At 50.2% G+C, this 18050-nt stretch overlaps 1 protein-coding gene across 1 annotated transcript; it reads left to right on the top strand.

The window, feature by feature from the left end:
- The first annotated feature begins 3467 nt into the window (after positions 1 to 3467).
- On the top strand, positions 3468 to 10021 carry TNFRSF6B (TNF receptor superfamily member 6b). Its single transcript, XM_021527427.3, has 4 exons — positions 3468 to 3512; positions 3995 to 4373; positions 6501 to 6695; positions 9080 to 10021. Exons 1-4 carry the CDS (start codon positions 3471 to 3473, stop codon positions 9355 to 9357), a joined length of 894 nt encoding a protein of 297 aa, XP_021383102.1. The 5' UTR covers positions 3468 to 3470; the 3' UTR covers positions 9358 to 10021.
- The last annotated feature ends 8029 nt before the right edge of the window (positions 10022 to 18050 follow it).

Here is an 18050-nt window from a genome sequence, read left to right as displayed (position 1 = left end):
ATCCATCCCTGCTGCTGGTGGCTGGGCCAGGACAGATGGACACTAATGGGTCCTGGAGATGGGAGAACTGGATGAGCTGTGGGTCCCTCTCAACCCAAACCCTGCTGTGATTCGGTGAGACCTGGAAGAAGAGGGTCCCCAGCAGTCAGGGCTGTTCTGTCATCTGAAACTTATTGAATTTACAAGAAGGAAAGACAAGGACCGTTAATTAATTATAAGGAACAGAAAGTGAGAATACTGTTTCAGAAACTCTTTATTAGTTTAGATGCTTAGAAGAATTTATGCAAATTACTGAATGGCTTGGTGGGACAGAAAGCTGTCCTGGACACTCCTTGCTGATTTTCAGAAGCAAATGACACATGACTGACAGATCATGAAGGAAGTAGATACTGAGTTTTTGATTGCCCTTGCCTTGCAGTGCTATGACTAGACGTGGAGCATTGTGGTGTGTCATTGAACAAACCTTTCCTGCCGGTTTTTTCTCCCCCCCAAAAAAACTGAGAGGACTCACAAAAGTGACCAAAAGCTGCAAAACAAAATGTTTCATCAGGAAAAATATGAGCCCTGTCTCTGACTAGCAAAGTGGTTACTGATGGGAAACGAGAGATTTCTTTGCTTAACAGAATTTTCTATGAATGTAACAAGAAATCTTATTCTGCAAAAGCAGTTTTGGAAGGTGCTTGCTGGAGTTTTACACCCTGGAGTGTGAAACTGTGCCCTGTACAGAGAAGTGAAGTCAGAGCCATGGCAATATGATGCTGAATTCCTTTTCCATGCTACCTCCACTGGTCAGTCAGTAGTGAGTTGTGTTGCTGCTTTCTGGTAATCAGGCAGTGACCTATAAACCCATTCTGGGAGGTTTGTTGGACCAACAAAAGAACAGACAGACAAAGATTAATCAAAGGTCATTGTTCCACCAGATGTTGGAGTCTGAGGAAGTTGTCTGGGGAAGCCCTTTCTGTCCCATTAACGTTGTGTTTTGCTCTCTAGCAGCATCCATCTGACACATTTTTGTCATTATCGAATTCACAACAAAAATAATTGTTGATGAGGCATCACAGTGCAGCAAGGAGCTGCAGACTCAGTTTCCATCCCAGCGGGGGCATGGCTGGGACACAGGGACTGCCAGCAGCTGCCATTCAGGATGAAACCACCTGCTGGTGTTTCATACACCTTGTGGGTTCCATGTGAAATCCAGGGGTGGAAAACTTAATTGTGTTTCTGCCTGCGGAGAAGGAAATGCTCTGCAGCTCCTGGGTGGTCAAGCCTCAGGCAAAGGGATCCCACTGAAACTCTCCAGGTGGGAGAGCCCAGAGCAGGGCTTTCTACTGGATCCAGTCTAGTGGTGAGTTTCACCCAAAAAAACATCAAGGAGCTGTGCCTCAGTACCAGGGCAAGGCTGAGACATTCGCTGATTAATTACTGAGCTGATGCACACTGACAAAGCAGCAGTTCTTGGCTCAGGGATTATTGTCAAAATGAGTTACAGATCATCAGGATTACTTTGCACAGCCACAGGGGATCGAGATAAACGAGCAGTAAAGTGAAAAACCACTTTAGAGTGGCCTGTGAAAATCAGTCCATCACCTGTTCTGTGTAAAGTGCAAATAACACAGCCCAGCCCCTGTTGGACTGTAGTACTGACCCCCCTCCTTGGCTCTTGCTGGAGACAGAGAATTTTCTTTAACCAAGGTGGGTGGAAACTGATCTTACTGGAAGGAGCTTTGGATTCTTTCTGACCATTGTGGTTTCCTTCTCCTTCTGGGTAGTGGAGAACTGGGTTTGATTTTCTTGGTGAATGATGTGTTTAGTTCTTGTAGGTCTGATCTTTAAGAGTGTTCAGAATAAAATCCATGAGATTCTCCATCCGCAGCCCCAGTGGCTGAAAGCTGGAGGCAAGAGGCAGAAGGCAGATACAGAATTTTTAATTCTCTGTAGTGATCTGCAAGAGGAGCTGGCTGCTGACTCATGAGCAGAAAAACCTCCACATCCTCTCAGGTCCTCACTGTGGTTCCGTCACCCTTGCAGAGACTTGCATTTGCTTTTTGAGCATTTGGCTTGGTTTTGACTGTTCAGCAATGTCTGCTCAGAGGGAATTTGGTGAGACAGGGCAGGACAAAGTGCAGGAGTCCCATGTCTTGAACGAGGCACTGGAGCACATGGTCTGCCAAGGCTGTACCTGCAAGGCTGAGTTCAGTTTTCATTTGAATCCTTGGGGTCCAAGACTCAGGGCACTGTCACTTGTCAGGGATTTAAGTGCTGACCTCCTGAGCTGCTGGATGTTGCGGTGCCATGAAAGGCACTCGTGTTTGGTGTTACAGCTGGAGGTGGTGTCAGTCTCGGCGCTCCTGAAGGGAGAGGGTCGAAGCTCGGAGCTTTAGGAACGCAGAGCCCAAGCACTGGCCGTGGGGCTGTTTTGGCAGGGTCAGTGCCCTCGGAGGGGGAGTGGGGTGGGGTGTGGTCCCGGAGCCCCTGCGCAGGGCCGGAGGGATGCTCCCCACAGCGCTGGTTTCCCTGCCCGCAGCCACAGGCAGAATCGGCCCCTCGGGGCTGCCTTTGACGGGGCAAACTCCCAGCGAGAGGCAGCTGCTGTTACTGGGAAGTTATGTGGCACTTACAGCCGGGGAACAGAACGTTCGTAAGGGGATTTCCCTGCCTTTCCCCTTGCCAGAAAACGATTTCTCGCCAACCCCCTGTAAAACTTAAAGAGCTTTGAAAAACTATGGGAATCCCACTCGCCTCCTTCCTCCACACAGGTACACGAACTTCACTGCTCTGAAAGCTCCACTTTTAGAGGCAACTGCAGAAACGAGAGCGAAAGCGGCGCTCGGGTGAGAGAGGGCGCCGGTGCCGCCGCGGCGGGGGATCGGGAAGGGCTCGGGGGCCGGGATGGAGTCGGGGGGGCCGGGATGGAGCAGCGATGTCACGATGTCACCTCCCCAAGAGGGGTCTTTCCTACGGGCCGGTCTATAAAGGCGCTGCCGGCCGCGGGGAGCGGCGCGGTGCGGAGGTGCGAGGCGGAGGTGCGGTGAGCGGAGCCGGTGGTCCCGAGGGATGGGATTGGGATAGGGGAGGAAAGGGAGACCTCGGCTGCTTCCCCACCAGCTCCTGCTCCCTGTCGGCTGCGGTGGGCTGGGGTTGGTTTCCCTCCCTGGATGAGTCCACTGGCTGTGGGTGGATGCGGGGGTGCCCAGAGCCTCCCACCGCAGCCGCTATAAGGCTCCGCTCCGTCCCTGCGCTGGGGAGAGCCGGCATCTCCCTCGGAGGAAGGGCTGACTCGGAAGAAAGAGGCGAGGAAACCCAGTCTTCCCAACAGCCCTTCCTTATCAGCCCTTCCCCATCTCCCTCTGTTTTTACCCTGGCCGGCTGGGTTGAACCTGCTGCTGCAGCCAGGAGCTCCGGCCCAGCCCTGAGGAACCCTCTCTGTCTCCCCAGGTTTCTGATCCCGGCGCTCGGAAGCCCTCGGAGCGATGCCATCCTGCCACGTGCCGAGCTTGAGGCATCCATCCAAGGTAATGGATCTTCTGCTTGTCAGGCTGGGCACGTGGGCTTTGGAAAGGAAAGGGAGGATCAGCAAGCTCCGGGATCAGTCCTATCCAGAGCATCTGGGTTTCCAAAAAGTGTTAAAGGTCCTAGGGAGCACGCTTTGTATCTGCTGGTTTGGAAAACAGCCCTCCTGCTTCTTGGTTTGCAAAGGTGTCTTTTCCTGCAGCGGTGGGGAACTGACTGGGGTGAAAGAGGGCAACGTGCTGGAGGTTTGAATGAGGGAAGCTGGATTCTGAAAGCACCACAAAAGGGTTTGGGAAGGATGTTCTGTCAGCTGGGATGGCAAAAGAGGGCAGCAGCTGGTGCTTGGGCTGGGAACAGCACAGGGAGGGAGGGCAATTTCTTGTATCTACAACAATAAGAAGTTCTGTAACAGCAGCAGCCGCGTTTGCTGCTCCCGCCTCTGCCTGGGGATGAGCTGAGGCTCTTTGCGCTGTCTTTGCCGTAGTGGATGCTCCCCCCTCTGCTCCTTTTGCTGGCTGAGCTCTCCTGCGGTGCCGAGCCCACGTACCAGTGGAAGGATGCTGTGACGAGGGAGAGGATCACCTGCCAGCAGTGCCCGCCGGGGACCTTCGTGGCACAGCACTGCTCCAGGGACAAACCCACCAAGTGCGAGCCCTGCCCGGATTTGCACTACACTCAGTACTGGAACTACCTGGAGAGGTGCCGCTACTGCAACGTCATCTGCGGGGAGAAGCAGGTGGAGGTGCAGCAGTGCAATGCCACGCACAACCGCGCCTGCCAGTGCCAGCAGGGCTACTACTCGAACATGGAGCTCTGCATCAGGCACTCCGAGTGCCCGCCGGGCTCCGGCGTCGCGAAGCCGGGTAAGTAAGACGGGCGCCGTCCATCCTTGTCACGCCCCAAAATCTCCGCGGGAGATAAAAATCAAGGAAAAATACAGCAGCCAAGTACAGCAGTCAATGCTTGCCCAGAGCCTGACAGATTCCCTTTTAGCTCTGGTAGTGGCACAGTGCCATCCTTGCCAGCGTGCTTCTGCTTCTTTTCCAAGGAGGAATTTACTTGGGTTTTTCCCCGGCTATCACTTTGAAAGCTTTTGAAATCCCCAGCAGCACACTTTGCTGGGATGTGTCAACCCCGGCTACCTGCCTCACCTGCCACAGCAGGCAGAGCCAGGCTGTGACTTGGCCATCCCTGGAGCCACTGGCCCTTTTCCACAGGCAGGTGGGAAGGTCCAAGCTGCTCCTGACCATTCATCAGCTCCCTTCTCCTTGCACAGGCAGCCCGGGAGCTGAGAATGCTGATTAATTAGGCTGAAGAAGGTGGCTGATGACGTAAGGGCAGGGCTGGGGAATCTGTATAGCTCTGGGGCCAGTTTTGTGGTTTTTCATTGAGCGGTTTGGAGAGGCTGTGTTGAAAACACACAGTGGACACGCAGCCAGGTTCCAAATCCACAAAAACAACTTTGTTTCGACTCCTGAGTCTGAGATTCCATCCCCTTGTGTGATCTAAGTCCCAAGGTATTTTAGGAGATTTATTTTCCCGTTGTTTCCCCAGTACTAATTTCTCTGGTCCTTTAATTGCTCCAAATGTGTGTAAACTCATCAGTCACTGAGGACCAGGCTCTGCCTGGAAACCACAGCAGGGGACAGCAAACCAGTGTGGGCAGCACAAGCAAGCCCAGCAGTATCTTGCTTCACACTTTGGAGCGGGGAGGCTTTTGAGATATGGAGGCTTTTGAAGCATGGAGTCTTTTGAAGTCCTTCCATGTGTGGCACAGAAGAGCTCCAGGCTCACCAGCCAGAGGGAAAATATCTGTTGACTTCAGCTGATGTTTATGATTGAGATTTGGGGTTTAATTTTCCATAGGACATGACAAAATGGAGTAACACAGCAAAGGGGGAAGAAGATCTCCAAACACTGCAGGGAAGCACTTTGAAATTAAACATTAAATTTGTCTGGAGGGTTGGCTTTAGGACTGAGGAGCCATGCAAGCAAGCTGGGCATTTGAGGAGAAGCTGTTTTTATGTTATTATTATTTATTTTTTGCAAATGGCTTGTTGTGTGGGGAGGATTGTCCCCCAGCCCAGCCACCTGAACACCACAGCAAGGACCGAGTGTCCAGGGTGGTGGGCAGAGCCCTGGACCTGCCAGTGCTGGTGTCTGGATGGGGAAGGTGTGGGCTGGGGGCTGTAGGCAGAGTTTGCTGCTGTTTGGGTTGGATGAGGGCTTTGATCCTTGTTCGATCCCCCCGGGCAAATCAATTTCTTTGGGATTTCCCATTTGTAAATAGTGGCTCAGGTGCTGGGGGTTATGGCTGTGCCTCAGAATCACAGAATGGTCTGGGCTGGGAGGGACCTGAAAGATCAGACTCCTGGGGAAACCTAAAGGTGGTGGCAACACATAGGAACTGCTTGTAATTTGATTTGTGAGGAGGAGGTGAAAGGGGTGGGAAATCTGCCTCCCCCCAGCCCTCCCCTCCCCTCCCGGGGAACGGGAATGTTGCTCGGTGCGATCCTGCCCATGTGGCATCAGCCCTGTGACACAAGGGAAGAGCTGACCCAGAGCCAGGGGAGCAGTGACAGCGTGGCCAAGGGCAGCTGAGCTTTCCCCTCCACAGAGACTTTTACTTTCACTTGGTCGGGAGCCTCTGGCTCTGGGGAAAAGGGCTCTGGGAACCGAAGGGCTGCTTTGGCAGCTCAGCCACCAGCCTGGCTGCGGGCTCCTGCCTGGGAGGTGGCCTTTTCACAGCAGATGAGATGTCCTCTGGTTGTCCTCTTACATCTGTGGGCTGCTGACAATTTATCAGCACAGTGGGGCAGCACTGCTGTTTGCCCCACAAGAGGACATGCAATTCCCAGGGGAGATGCTGACAGTGATCATTTCCAAAACTTCCCCTTCACGCCCAAATGGTGTCTGACATCCCTCCCCAGCTGCTGATTGCTCCTGTGCCAGCTTCTCCCCTGGCAGTCCTGTTGTCTCCCCACGCATAGGTACCCCCTTTGAGGACACCCAGTGCCATGACTGCCCCTATGGCTTCTTCTCCTCCAACTCCGGTACCAATCCATGCCAGCCACACCAGGACTGTGAGAAGCAGGGGAAGGTGACCAACGTGCAGGGCAACAAGTACCACGACACCCTCTGCACCTCCTGCAGACTGGGGAGAGGCAACAGCACAGAGGGATCAGGTGAGCCACGGGCACAGTGTGTCAGGACTGATGCTGCCAGGGTGAGGGCAAACTTCTTCATGACTTTCTCCTACTTAGATGCAAATGAGGTGAAATGGCTTGTAAAAGCATGGAGTGAGTCATAATTAATAATAATTATGGCTAAAATAGTCTGTCTCACTTCATCTCTGTCCAGTGTCAGTCCCATAGAGCAAAGACAGGGTGCTGGACTTAAGCAACAGTCACTGCACAGTGAGAACAAAGAGCTGACAGTGAAATCCTGCTGGATCTTTCCAGGGACAACTGGGAGTGCTGGGACAGGGGATAGTTTTAGCAGCTGAGGCACCCAGCTTGGCTGCTGGCACAGATCCTGCACTCCTTTTGCCTGGCTGCACCACATGTTTTCTGGAAACTTTTATGGCAGCCACGTCTTGTGCAGGCTGGGTGGAGCAGAGCCCAAGGTTCCTTGGAGCTGGTGTTGGGTGGATTTTGACCCATCAGGTGTAAAAGGAGATGTGGTGTCAAACACGTCACCTTGACGGTGCAGATGTGGTGCTGAGCCATGGCAGAGGTGCAAGCTTGGGCAGGAGCAGCTAGTGGCACAGATCAGAGAATCCCTGAATCCCAGGTTGGAAGGGATCTCAAGGACCAGCTGGTTCAACCTTTCTTTGCAAAAGAACAGGGGAGAGGTGCAGGGCAGAGGGTGCTTTGTAACATGCTCCCACCCCAAGTTAGGGATTGAGAAAGGGACAGAAAAAACACCTCAAGGGCCCCCAAACCCATCCCAAGGGCCTGATGCCAGTTGAGGTGAGGCTTGAAGCTGTTTGGAACCACCTGTTCCACCCTGAGGATCCAGACATGGAAAACTAATTTCATGTGACTGGTTTGAATGGCAGTGTCCCTTCACCCTTTTGCTTCTAAAAATATAATCAGCCATAAAGCTTCACCCTTATGCTTCCAAAAGTATAATCAGTCATAAAGCCATAGAAGAGCACAAGATAGGAGGGACTTTGAAATTTTATCTGGTCCAACCTTTAATGGGAAAATGAGCCTGGATGACATTATCACAGTGCCATGTCCTGATAATCTGAAAAGCAATGAGGACCTCATCACATCCAGGGGAGGTTGTTCTGGAGTGAAAGAATGTCATTCTTTCATCAGAATGAAGCTTGGTAGAAAAGCGTTAATGAAACTCACCCACAGGGTGGTCAGGCACTGAACAGGCTCCCCAGGGAAGTGCTCATGGCCAAAGCTGTCAGGAGAGTTATAGGGGTTTTGGGTGTCTGCGCAGGGCCAGGACTTGGGTTCAATGAACCTTGTGGGTCCCTTCCAATTCAGGACATCCCATGGCTCTAAAAGGTTTTCCTCTGTGGCAAGGGAACATGGAGGCTTCCCCCCCCAGGCAGCTCTCACCTTTCTGTGCTCTCCTGGCACCACCAGCACAGCGATTTCTCCTTACACAGCCTGACTCACACGAGTTCCCTGCCAGGAGTGTGATCCTGACACAGAGACTAGAGAGCTCCGTCACCAGTGGGACGCAGTCCCGGGGTGGGGGATGGCCAGGTCAGAGCAGTGTTGGCAGCACGTGAGTCAGGCACCGGCCCCCGCAGCCACACCAGCCCTTTGCAGGTATTTATAGAGGGAGGAGGCCCCAGCAGTGAGAGCTGAAGGGTTTTTTAAACTCAGTTTATTATGATTCCTGTCAGGAGGCACACAGGGATCTGCTCATCATCAAGCCGAGCCTGCTGGAGAGGCAGAGCCTGAGCAGTGGAGCTCAGCCCACTCCACTATAACCAGTGAAACCGTTCCCTGTCTGCAATGGCATGAAACTGGGCTAATCTCTCCTTGATTGAGTAATCCTTTGGCCTTGGCCTCTTGAAAATTCTTTCTGTTTTCATTCCTTATTCTGGATGCGCTCCAGCAGCTTCCACCAGCTGAGGCCAGATCTGTCCCATCCCAGCGCCTTGATTGGGTCTGTGCTTAGGTCTGGTCCTGTTACAAGGTTTACAAATCTGTGGAGGAAAACAGAAACTTTCAGAAAAAAAGAATGTGTAAATAGTTACTGCAATTGCTTCAGATTTGTCTGTGTTTTTCCTCTATTCCCTGATGGGGAGGAGCATTGAATAGGTGCATTGACTTTCTACAGAAGTTGTAGAAGGTGAATGTACCTATTGACTTTCCTATGTACCTTGTTTTCCAACTGCCCCACACAAGGTGCATCACTGCTAGGAAGTTCAGCCTTCCACTAGACCAGGCTGTTCCAGTACCCATCCAACCTGGCCTTGAGCACGTCCAGGCCTGGGGCACTCACCAGCTCCCTGGGCAGATGTCCCACAGACAGCCTTGGCAGGGCTGTGCCCTGCTGTCCCATGTCCCTTTAACCCCTGGGCTGTTTCCCCCACCAGCCGCAGAAGATGATGACTGCGAGCAAGCCATGATAGACTTTGTGGTGTATCAGAACATCCCCGTCAGGAAGCTGAAGCGCCTGCAGCAGATCCTGGAGCGCTCTCCAAAGAAGCAGACAGCATGGACCAAGGCAGCCATCCAGGAGAAATTCCGGGCTTTCCTCACTCACAAGAAGGAGGAGGACTCTGAAGTCACCAAGGAGCTGCTGGATGCACTGCGTGTGGTCAAGCTCCACTCCATTGAGGAGAAGGTCCGCAAGCGCTTCCAGCTGCCCTGAGAGCGTGAACTGGACTTCTTGGGTGCTCTTTGTTTTGGTTTTTATCTTCTGAGGCTTCATTAATTTATTCATCTTTCCAAACATAACTTGAAAAGCAGCATGAGAGATGAACAATGGAGTGGCATCATGCCATGGCAGCTGTGTCACTGCGGATGGGTTGGGATGGGATGGGATGGGATGGGATGGGATGGGATGGGATGGGATGGGATGGGATGGGATGTAATGTGTAAGCAGCAGCATCCCCTTGCCAGCAGCAGGGCCAGCTCCTGGAAGCTCACCAGTTGCTGGGCACTGATTTTCCAGACCTCAGCAAGGATTAATATTTTATCAGAAGAAAAACCTGCATCCAGGGTCATTATTTCTGGGGAAGAACATGGTCCCCTTTATATAAAACTGTTTGGCTTTGTTTTAAACTGTGTAACTTTGGGCTTGTTGGGGGTTTTAGTAATTTTACAGTATTTTCCACAGAGGATTTGCTTGTGGTTTTTTTTGTCATGCTTTTGTTTGAGAAGAGAGTTTGGTGCTGAGGCACAGGAATGGGGAGGATACCCCAGACTCACTGGTACAGCTCACTTGAAATTTATTTCTTAACTACCTGTGTTTATACCACATGTGAAAGATGTTTTCTAAAGAAAGAAACCAAAGAAGTTATTTTATCATACAATTCTCTGTCACCCGAGTCCTTTCCTAGTCTCACCTGGAGGTGATGTTGGGAATCCCAGACTGTGGTATCTGACCCTGCTTCCCCTTGTCTCTTTTTCCCCACGTGCTTTTCCACATGTTGGCATCCCTGCCCATGGCAGGGCACTGGAACAAGATGATCTTGAAGATCCCTTCCAACACAAACCCTTCTGGAATTCTGTGATCACACACCCCCAGCCAACCCCTGCCCCCTGAGCCATGGTGAGGCTGTGTGCCAGCGGGATGCAGACAGTTTGCACTGGGATTTGTGGCCAGGGTGACACTCATGTCTCTTGGGTCAGCCCAACCATGTCCCTCTGAGCCCCAGCTCTGTCCCTAAACCTGACTATGTGCTCAGTCAGCCAAAAGCTGGCCTTGAGGCAGTTGAGCTGACTGCAGGAGTTTTTTTTTTTAACAGATGTTGCTTAGGGAAGTCAACAAGACAATACTGACTCCCTCTGGCTTTTTCCAGCCTGTAGCAATGATGATGCAGAGCTACATTTTATGTGGTGAATGAGTTTGACTTTTTATAGCTCTTTTTTAGTGGAGCAGATGCCAGGAATTTAGAAAATGATCTTTTCCCCTGGCTTGGAGCTGTTTAAAGCTCTCTGAAGTGAGTGCTACGCAAAAGTGCCCCCGCACTTCTTCCGTGCAAGGAAGCTGTGGGGGGAAGAAGGGAATGTTACCCTCCCCTCGCTGCCCACAGACACATCCCAGGCTCTTCCTGCTGCAGTGACAAGTTAATCCATGGCAGTCTGGATGACAGGGAATGATCTCAAGGGGCAGTGCTTGCCTCTTCACTGCTCCAGAGCACGGGAGTCCCTGGATATCTGCTAACACCTGCCTGGAACCACAGGCTTCCACTGAGGATCCCAGGCTTGACCTGGGATCTCAGGTTTGCAATGTCTCACCCATTTTGGGCTTTGAGGATGAAGCAGCTCAACGACCCTGGTGTTGTTCTGGGTCGGTTCAGCCAGGGAAGAAGAGAAGCAAATGCCTGAAAAGCAGCTGTGCGTTGAGCCTGGGCTGATCCTGGGAATCCCCTCAGTCCTGGCAGTCTCCTTGAAGCTTCATCAAGTCTGGCCTTGAGATCCTGCTAAGGAGCTTCACAGGGGACCAGAACTCCCCTTCCCAGTGTTCGGTTTTTACCATGTCTGATCTCTGTCCTCCCAAGCTGCTTTATCCCGTGGGATGCAGCTCCGTCTCTGAGTGTCACTTACTCCGAGTCCCTTGGCAGCAGCCAAGTGCCGCTGGCATGGTCCAGGAGCAGCTGGGGCAGGACATGAGGAGGGTTTCCATTGGAGCACTGTGAGAACTGAAGCTTTGCTCCAAGGCAGAGTGCAAGGCAGGACACCCAGTGCTGATGGGTTGAAAGCTGGAGCAGCCAGAGCCTCTGGCATTGGCTGCAGCTCCTTGAGGGATTCCCATCCTGCTGCATTGCAGTTATCCTGACTCAGCACGAAGGATTCGGAGTCCTCGCTCTGAAGGGGAACAGGAATGGAGAGCTGTTAGTGCACGAACTGCCTCCCACACTGAATGAGGGTCCACCACGTCCAGCCTCCTCAGGACACCATGTGTGGCCCCCTTGTGCCTTGGCAGGTTGCAGTGGGGACCACAGAGCTCAGCTCGGTGAAGCAGGAGATGGGGATTAAATAATGAGATGGCCCAGCCTGTGTCAGAGAGCTCTGCTCTCCTCACTGCCAGGCTTCCCCTGCCACCGGCCACTGCAGCACCGAGGGGCTGGCAGGGAATGATGCCCTGTGCCACCAGCAGCTCCCCAGCTTGGTGCCACCAGCCTGATTTGCTCTGCCAGGGTATCTCCTGAACACCCAGGTGTTGTTATCATGCTCCGTTCAGGGGATTTGCAGCTTCTCCTCAGGTCTCCTCCCAGCCCTGTTCCCCTCATTGCCAAGTTAGCTGGAATTTCTGCACATGGAATTTTCTTCTCACGTGGGCTTGTAGGCAGGGTGACTGAGGAAGATTTTTCTGATAAATATTAACCTTTATAAGGGTGGCCAAACACCCTGGCATGTGAATCCTGCTGGGCTTCCAGGAACTGGGCTTTGCTGAAAAAGCCAGGATGGGCACCACACAGTGAGCACTCTCAAAACAACCGTGGCTTCATCACAAGGTATTTCACCTTTTCAGCTAATTGACATTAAGAGGATAAAAATCCCTTTCAGTTTCCCCTGAAGTTTCCAAAGCCCAGAGAGAGAAGATCAAGAGTCAGCAGTGTGAGCTTTCCCCTGATGCTTTAAGAGACTCTTTCCTCATGAACTGTGGCAAAGGAGAGCACATGGTAACCTCTAAAAGTAGATGCAGTGCTGTTCCAGGATGACTCAGATATTTAGTACTCAGAGGATAATTTTACAAATGCTACAAGCACTACATAAAAAGCCAAGCCCATGCTATTCTCCATGTCAGGGTTCTCCCTGCTGTTGAATGCTTAAACCCAGATAAAATCCCACAAAACCACTGGTTGGTTTAAAGTGCTAGGGTGGGTTAGGTCGGTGCCATGGGCTCCTTGGCCACCTGTTACCACAGGTGTGGCAATGACTCAGGCTGGTGCTGATGCCTCAAACCCTGGAGCATTGGCAGCAGGAGCTGACGTGCTTCCAACCTGCTCATTGCAGGAGCAGTTGGGACACGTCTCTCCTCATCCAAGGAGAGCACTGCAGGTTCTGCCTCAGTTGCAAAGTTTGGAATGAATCTGAGTGGAAGGAGTCAGAGGGAGTTTTTCTAGTGTGTTCACACATAGCTGGCTCATGTCTGGGTCTCCAAGGGTGGAGAACCAGGATTGATAGAGGAAACAAGAGTGGGGGAATTTTTAAGGTGTGCAGAGAGATGTGACAGGATGAAACCAGGGCAAATACACAATTCATCTTGTTGAAACAGTCTGCAGCCCTCTTGGCCCTGAGGCTGCCTCCCTGTCATGCACAAGATGTAAATTCACTCTCCTGCCTGTAGATTTTGGTACTCTCATGCATGTTGCTCAGCAGCTGACAGTGGGCTGAGCCCTCCAGGCTCTGTGGGAGAGGACTCAGGGAGTTCTAATGCACACCAAACTTTTTTGTATTCTCCCATCACTGTTCCAGAGGTGCCAATTTTATCTTATTTTGAAGCATACTTCTGTTTTCCTCCTGATGGTAGTGTTTTCCCTTCTGGCTGTAAATCTATGTGTGTGTCCAGGCTGTCCCTGCTGAGACTCATCCCTCACAGCAGTCAACCAACGGTAGGACCAAATTTCCTGGTGCCAGGGCCAGAGTGGCACAGTGCCAGCCCTGTGGGAGAAGCAGAGGTGAGCCTGAGGAAGTCAGTCCTATCCTAGAGCAGGAACAGGCTGGGCTGAGACGTGCAGGGCAGCCCAGCCTGTGGGGCAGAGAACGTGGATGTCAGGACATCTTTTCCCACAGGGTCTCACCTGATTCCCTGCCCTCATTTCTGCCCCTCCTCAATTTATAATTTTTGCTCCTTTCTGTGTTCAAGGAGCTTCCTAAGAGTGGGAAATCTCCAAAAGCAAGCAAGAGAAGGCACAGCAGGTGACCTGTCCCAGATGGTGCCAGGGGGAACTGAGGGATGAGGACCAGGGAGCCCCATGATGAGTTGGTGTCACTTTGGCCAGGTGAGGACTGCTGGTAAAGCAGTCCCTGGGTGGGGGTTTATATGGAATTAATAGAATTCTGACGATGCTTGTGAAGTTTCTTGAGGCTTAGACTCAAAAACAGATTGAAGATGATCAATTCACATTGTGAGCTTCACTAACCTGCAATCGAGTACAACTCAAATAGAAGTTACTGTTCAGACCTAACCTAACAGTCCCTTCCAGCTCAAGCTGTTCTGTGATTCTGTGAAATGGGATGATCTTCCCAGGTTCCACATTCCAAAGGTGTTGGGATTGGATTTTCCAAAAAACAAAAATTATTGCTGCCTGCTTCTGAGTAAGGTGAGAACAGACAAAAGTACCTTTTATCACCGTCTCCCAGAGTAAATTCAATTATTCAAAAATATTTAGTGCTCAACAGATTTGTTCATACAATACTGTAGTGCTGAATCAACCATTTAAAAGGCAGCTAAAGAAGTACTAACATGAAATTGTCTCTTTTAAAAAAAAACTTGGATTTGGTTTTTTGTGGTAGTTACAGAGCACAGTGGTAGTACAGAGATAGTTACAGAGCACAGTGCTGTAGTTTTCACTTCTTCCTAGAGTTTGCTTCCAAGCAAGTGTTGGGACACTACTTGCCCTTCATAGGACAGCTTGGTTTTGCCCTGGTCACTCACAGGGGTAGTACTGGCCTTTGCTATCTGGTGACCAGTGACAGGACCTGAAGGAATGGCTGGAGCTGTGTCAAGGGAGGTTTAGGTCAGATTTTAGGAAAAGATCTTTCTCCAAGAGGGTGGCTGGGCATTAAAACAGGCTCCCCAGGGCAGTGGTCACAGCCCAAAGCCTGAACCAGAGCTCAAAGACCATTTGGACAATGCTCTCAGGCACACGGTGGGATTTTGGTATGTCCTGTGTGGGGCCAGGAGTTGGACTTGAAGATATTTGTGGGTCCCTCCCAATTCAGGATGTACTGTGATTCTATTTGGTCAGACATTGTTTGGCTCCCCTGACCTTGCTCACAAGGTATTTGGCTCTAATGATCAGGTCTGGGCACTGCCTCCTCTTAGCTGAGTAAAATTTGGATATACTAATAAAGGTGCCCTTTAAATGAAAAGAGTTTTCTCAGTAACAAAGCCATAGCTACAACTACAATATCCATACACAACATTCTCCCTGTTTAGAACCATGAGCCCGTGATGTGTTATTGTCTGAGTCAACAGGAGTCTTCCTTCAACAACTCTGTTTTCTTGAAAAACAATTATAATTACACAATGTTTAGGTAAAGAGGGCTGTGTCAAAGTGACTAACCAGTATTAGGGATCCCAGACCTCACAGTGCCGTGTGGGTGTGGGGAGAATTGAGGTCTTTGTTGTGGCATCCTTTGTCACTGTTCACCTAAGCATATCCCTGTGTCATCCAGTGCCCCAGGACCCTGTGCTTGTCTGGGCCCCGAGGGGTCAGGAGGAGCTCCAGTAGAGTGGTGACTTAGCTGTGATGTGGGAGTGGAGCTGGAAGACTCAATCACTTTCCTATGGAAACACAGGGAATGACAACTTCCCAGCTGTTGCTGTGAGGACACAAGCCCAGCAAGGATCTGTTGGGTGGTCAGTGCTGCTGAGCCTCAGGTATGTGGATTTCAGACTGGCTTCAGGGACGTGATCCAATGTGCTTGCTCAGCCTTGGTCAAATCATACAGATTTCTTCCTCCTGGTTTCTATTCCTGTCTCTCTCCACTTCCTTCTGTGATACTGCAGCTTGGCAGGTGATTTACTTAACTTCTTTTGATCTTCCCAGAAGCTGAGAGCCCTTTAGCTGGGAAACTTGGGAGATAAGAATAGGAGTATACATTTCCCATTTCATGACTCTGAAAACCTGAAAGAAAAAATAGCTCTGAGAATATCAACCCCAAGTTCTCCTTTCACATAGTTTCATGTGTTGTGTGCTGTCATGTCACAGAGGAACAGCCTTGCCGGTGATTCAGCACCTCTTGTCTGCAGAGATCCCCTGCCCTTTGACACACCGCATGTACTCACTGGGTACTTACTAGTCTTTCATAGCTTGTGCCGTGGGCTATCCCATGATCCTGCCTCTTCTCATGGCATGGAAATGAGCTGTCAAAATTTCCACCATGCTGAGGATGTGAGTACAGCCCTGGAAGAACTTAATCCTTGCTGTGTGGGATTGGTTGGTTTTGGTTTTTGTCCTTTGCAGGAGGTCACAGCTGCCTTTGCCCCCACTGCTGTTCCTGCAGGGCAAAGCCCTGCTGGTAGCCAGTACTGGGGGTTTCATGTGTAACTGCCAATATCTCAGTTAAAAATCAGTCTTGTTTTTGTTGGAGGAGGAAAATCTTTCAACAGGGCAGGATACACCCCCGGTATGCCCCAGGTCCTCTTGGTTCCCCTGGCAGAAGAGCCCTCTGAAAGCCCTTGGTCACAAAACCCAGCAAAAGCTCAGCATGGAGTTGAACTCGATGACTCCTGTTGGCCGCTCCCAACTCAGGGTATTTAATGCTTCTCTGAAATACTGAGTTGCCCATACATTCCTTTGTCTGTTACTATTACAGGCAGTGAGGAGGTGCTGTGCCTAACACCAGCTTCTGGGAACAGCAAATTCCTTAATCTGCCTTATGACTGCCTTATACAATGTTTTAATTCTTTGTGGGAGTCTGACACAAGAAGGAAAAAATTCTAATGAAAATCTCCAATTAAATATTACCAGTTTCTCTAAATTCTGAGAACTGGCAGAGGAGCTCCTGGCTATGAACTGAACTGCCATGCAACAGAAACAAGTCCAGAGGTTCCTGTTTCAGGAAAACACTTAAGAATATACTTAATTTTACAGTTAATTTAGTTTGCCCTCAGAGAAGTGCTTCTGGTATGTGCTGAATATAGATGGCTTAAGGTACATGGGGTCAGAGGCTTGGGTTAGTTCCTCCAAATGCTTAGCATGAAATGTGTTCAGCTGAAGGACATATTCTTCAATGATGAAGAATCAGAGAATCCCAGAATTCCAGGCTGGGAGTGACCTCAAGGATCATCTAGTCCAACCTTTCTTGGCAAAAGCATAGCCTAGACAAGATGGACCAAGCACAAAGTTACTACTCATGAATTAGCAATGTTAGTGAGAATAGTACATATTGGTCCAGAAGGGTTTTGTTTCAATAAAAGGATCCTCTGTGTTCTGAAGTGAATGTATCCACTGCCTCACCCTCACAGCTACCTTGGGTAACACATGGGAAAGGTGGGACTGCACAGCCTCAAGAAAGATGTGAGGAATGTGGTATTCAAGAGGACTGTCATAACAACATAGGAATTTTGAAACTTGATTTAGCAGCAGCAGCTTTAAGGGAAAAGTGTGATCAAGAAGGAATGAGACTCCTACCTCCTGATTTTGTGTTATTCATTTAAGAATGTCAGGCAGAATTCCAGCACTTTGTAGTTAACTGCCAATGTTCCTCCTCTCCTTGCTTCCAGTTGACGAGCATCTCATTTATAAAAACCTTTAGGTAATTTTTTCCCCCAGTGCTATTGCATACTGTGCTGTCCATGTTTTCTGTATCTGATGTGTGTCATTTTCCATGAGATCTGATTCTTTTTAGTACTCGTTTGTTGCCGCACCAGGAATTTTAAGCATCACTCCCTTCTGACATAATGGGTGAAGGCTTGTGATCGGATACAAGTTGTGCAGGTGAAGTCATTTGAGAGCAGACACTGCTGAAAGCTGGGACTAGATCATCATGAAGGCAGAGTCTGGGAACAAAAAAAGCTTGAGTGTGTGTAAAGAAATGAATGGAAAGCCCCCAGGAGTTGTCATGGAAGCTGGTTTTACCAGAGGACCAGAGAAACAAATCCCTTAGGGATTGCAGAAGCACAAAGAACAAAACCCAAGAGCAAAGTTGCAGGAAATGCCCAAGGTCAGGTAAACAATAACTGGTGTTATCCACCAGGAATGTTTCATATGGGATTTCCAGGTGGTATAAAATTCCAGTGTAAAAAGCACCTGCTCAAGTTTTTCTAGCATCCATTGTAAGAGCTCAGAAGAGGGGAAAGGTTCTTGGCACCTCATCACTCCCCCTTATTTCTCAGGAGAGAAATCTGAGGCAAATTTGAGTAGAAAACTGTGCCAGAAGTGAATTTTGAAAGGTCACCTAGCCTAGAACCTGTCTGCATGGCAGGGGTAATTCAGCCTATCTTCATTAATTGTTCAAATTGGTTTTGGGAAATCTATAGACAAATACTTAAGAGTCTGAAAACAGCCCCAAAGCTGAAGGCAAACCAAGTCTGTGGTGCTGCTTTGGGCAAAAGCTGAGGAGCAGCAGCAGAGCTGGACATGGAGGCAGGATTCACTGTCCTTCATGTGTGGATACTGCTGGTTGTGGCTGTCAGGAATTACAATCCTCATTAATCAGATT

This window comes from Lonchura striata, chromosome 17, assembly GCF_046129695.1.
Source record: "Lonchura striata isolate bLonStr1 chromosome 17, bLonStr1.mat, whole genome shotgun sequence".
Lineage (NCBI taxonomy): Eukaryota > Metazoa > Chordata > Aves > Passeriformes > Estrildidae > Lonchura > Lonchura striata.
The sequence above is the reverse complement of the archived record's forward strand: the minus strand, read 5'-3'. Positions and strand labels throughout refer to the sequence as shown.

Excerpts from the sequence above, each read along its gene's own strand:
- TNFRSF6B (XM_021527427.3), top strand. The coding sequence starts at position 3,471 with ATGCCATCCTGCCACGTGCCGAGCTTGAGGCATCCATCCAAG. Across the intron at positions 4,374-6,500 it reads CTCCGGCGTCGCGAAGCCGG|GTACCCCCTTTGAGGACACC; the intron begins GTAAGTAAGACG and ends CCCCACGCATAG. Across the intron at positions 6,696-9,079 it reads CAACAGCACAGAGGGATCAG|CCGCAGAAGATGATGACTGC; the intron begins GTGAGCCACGGG and ends TTCCCCCACCAG.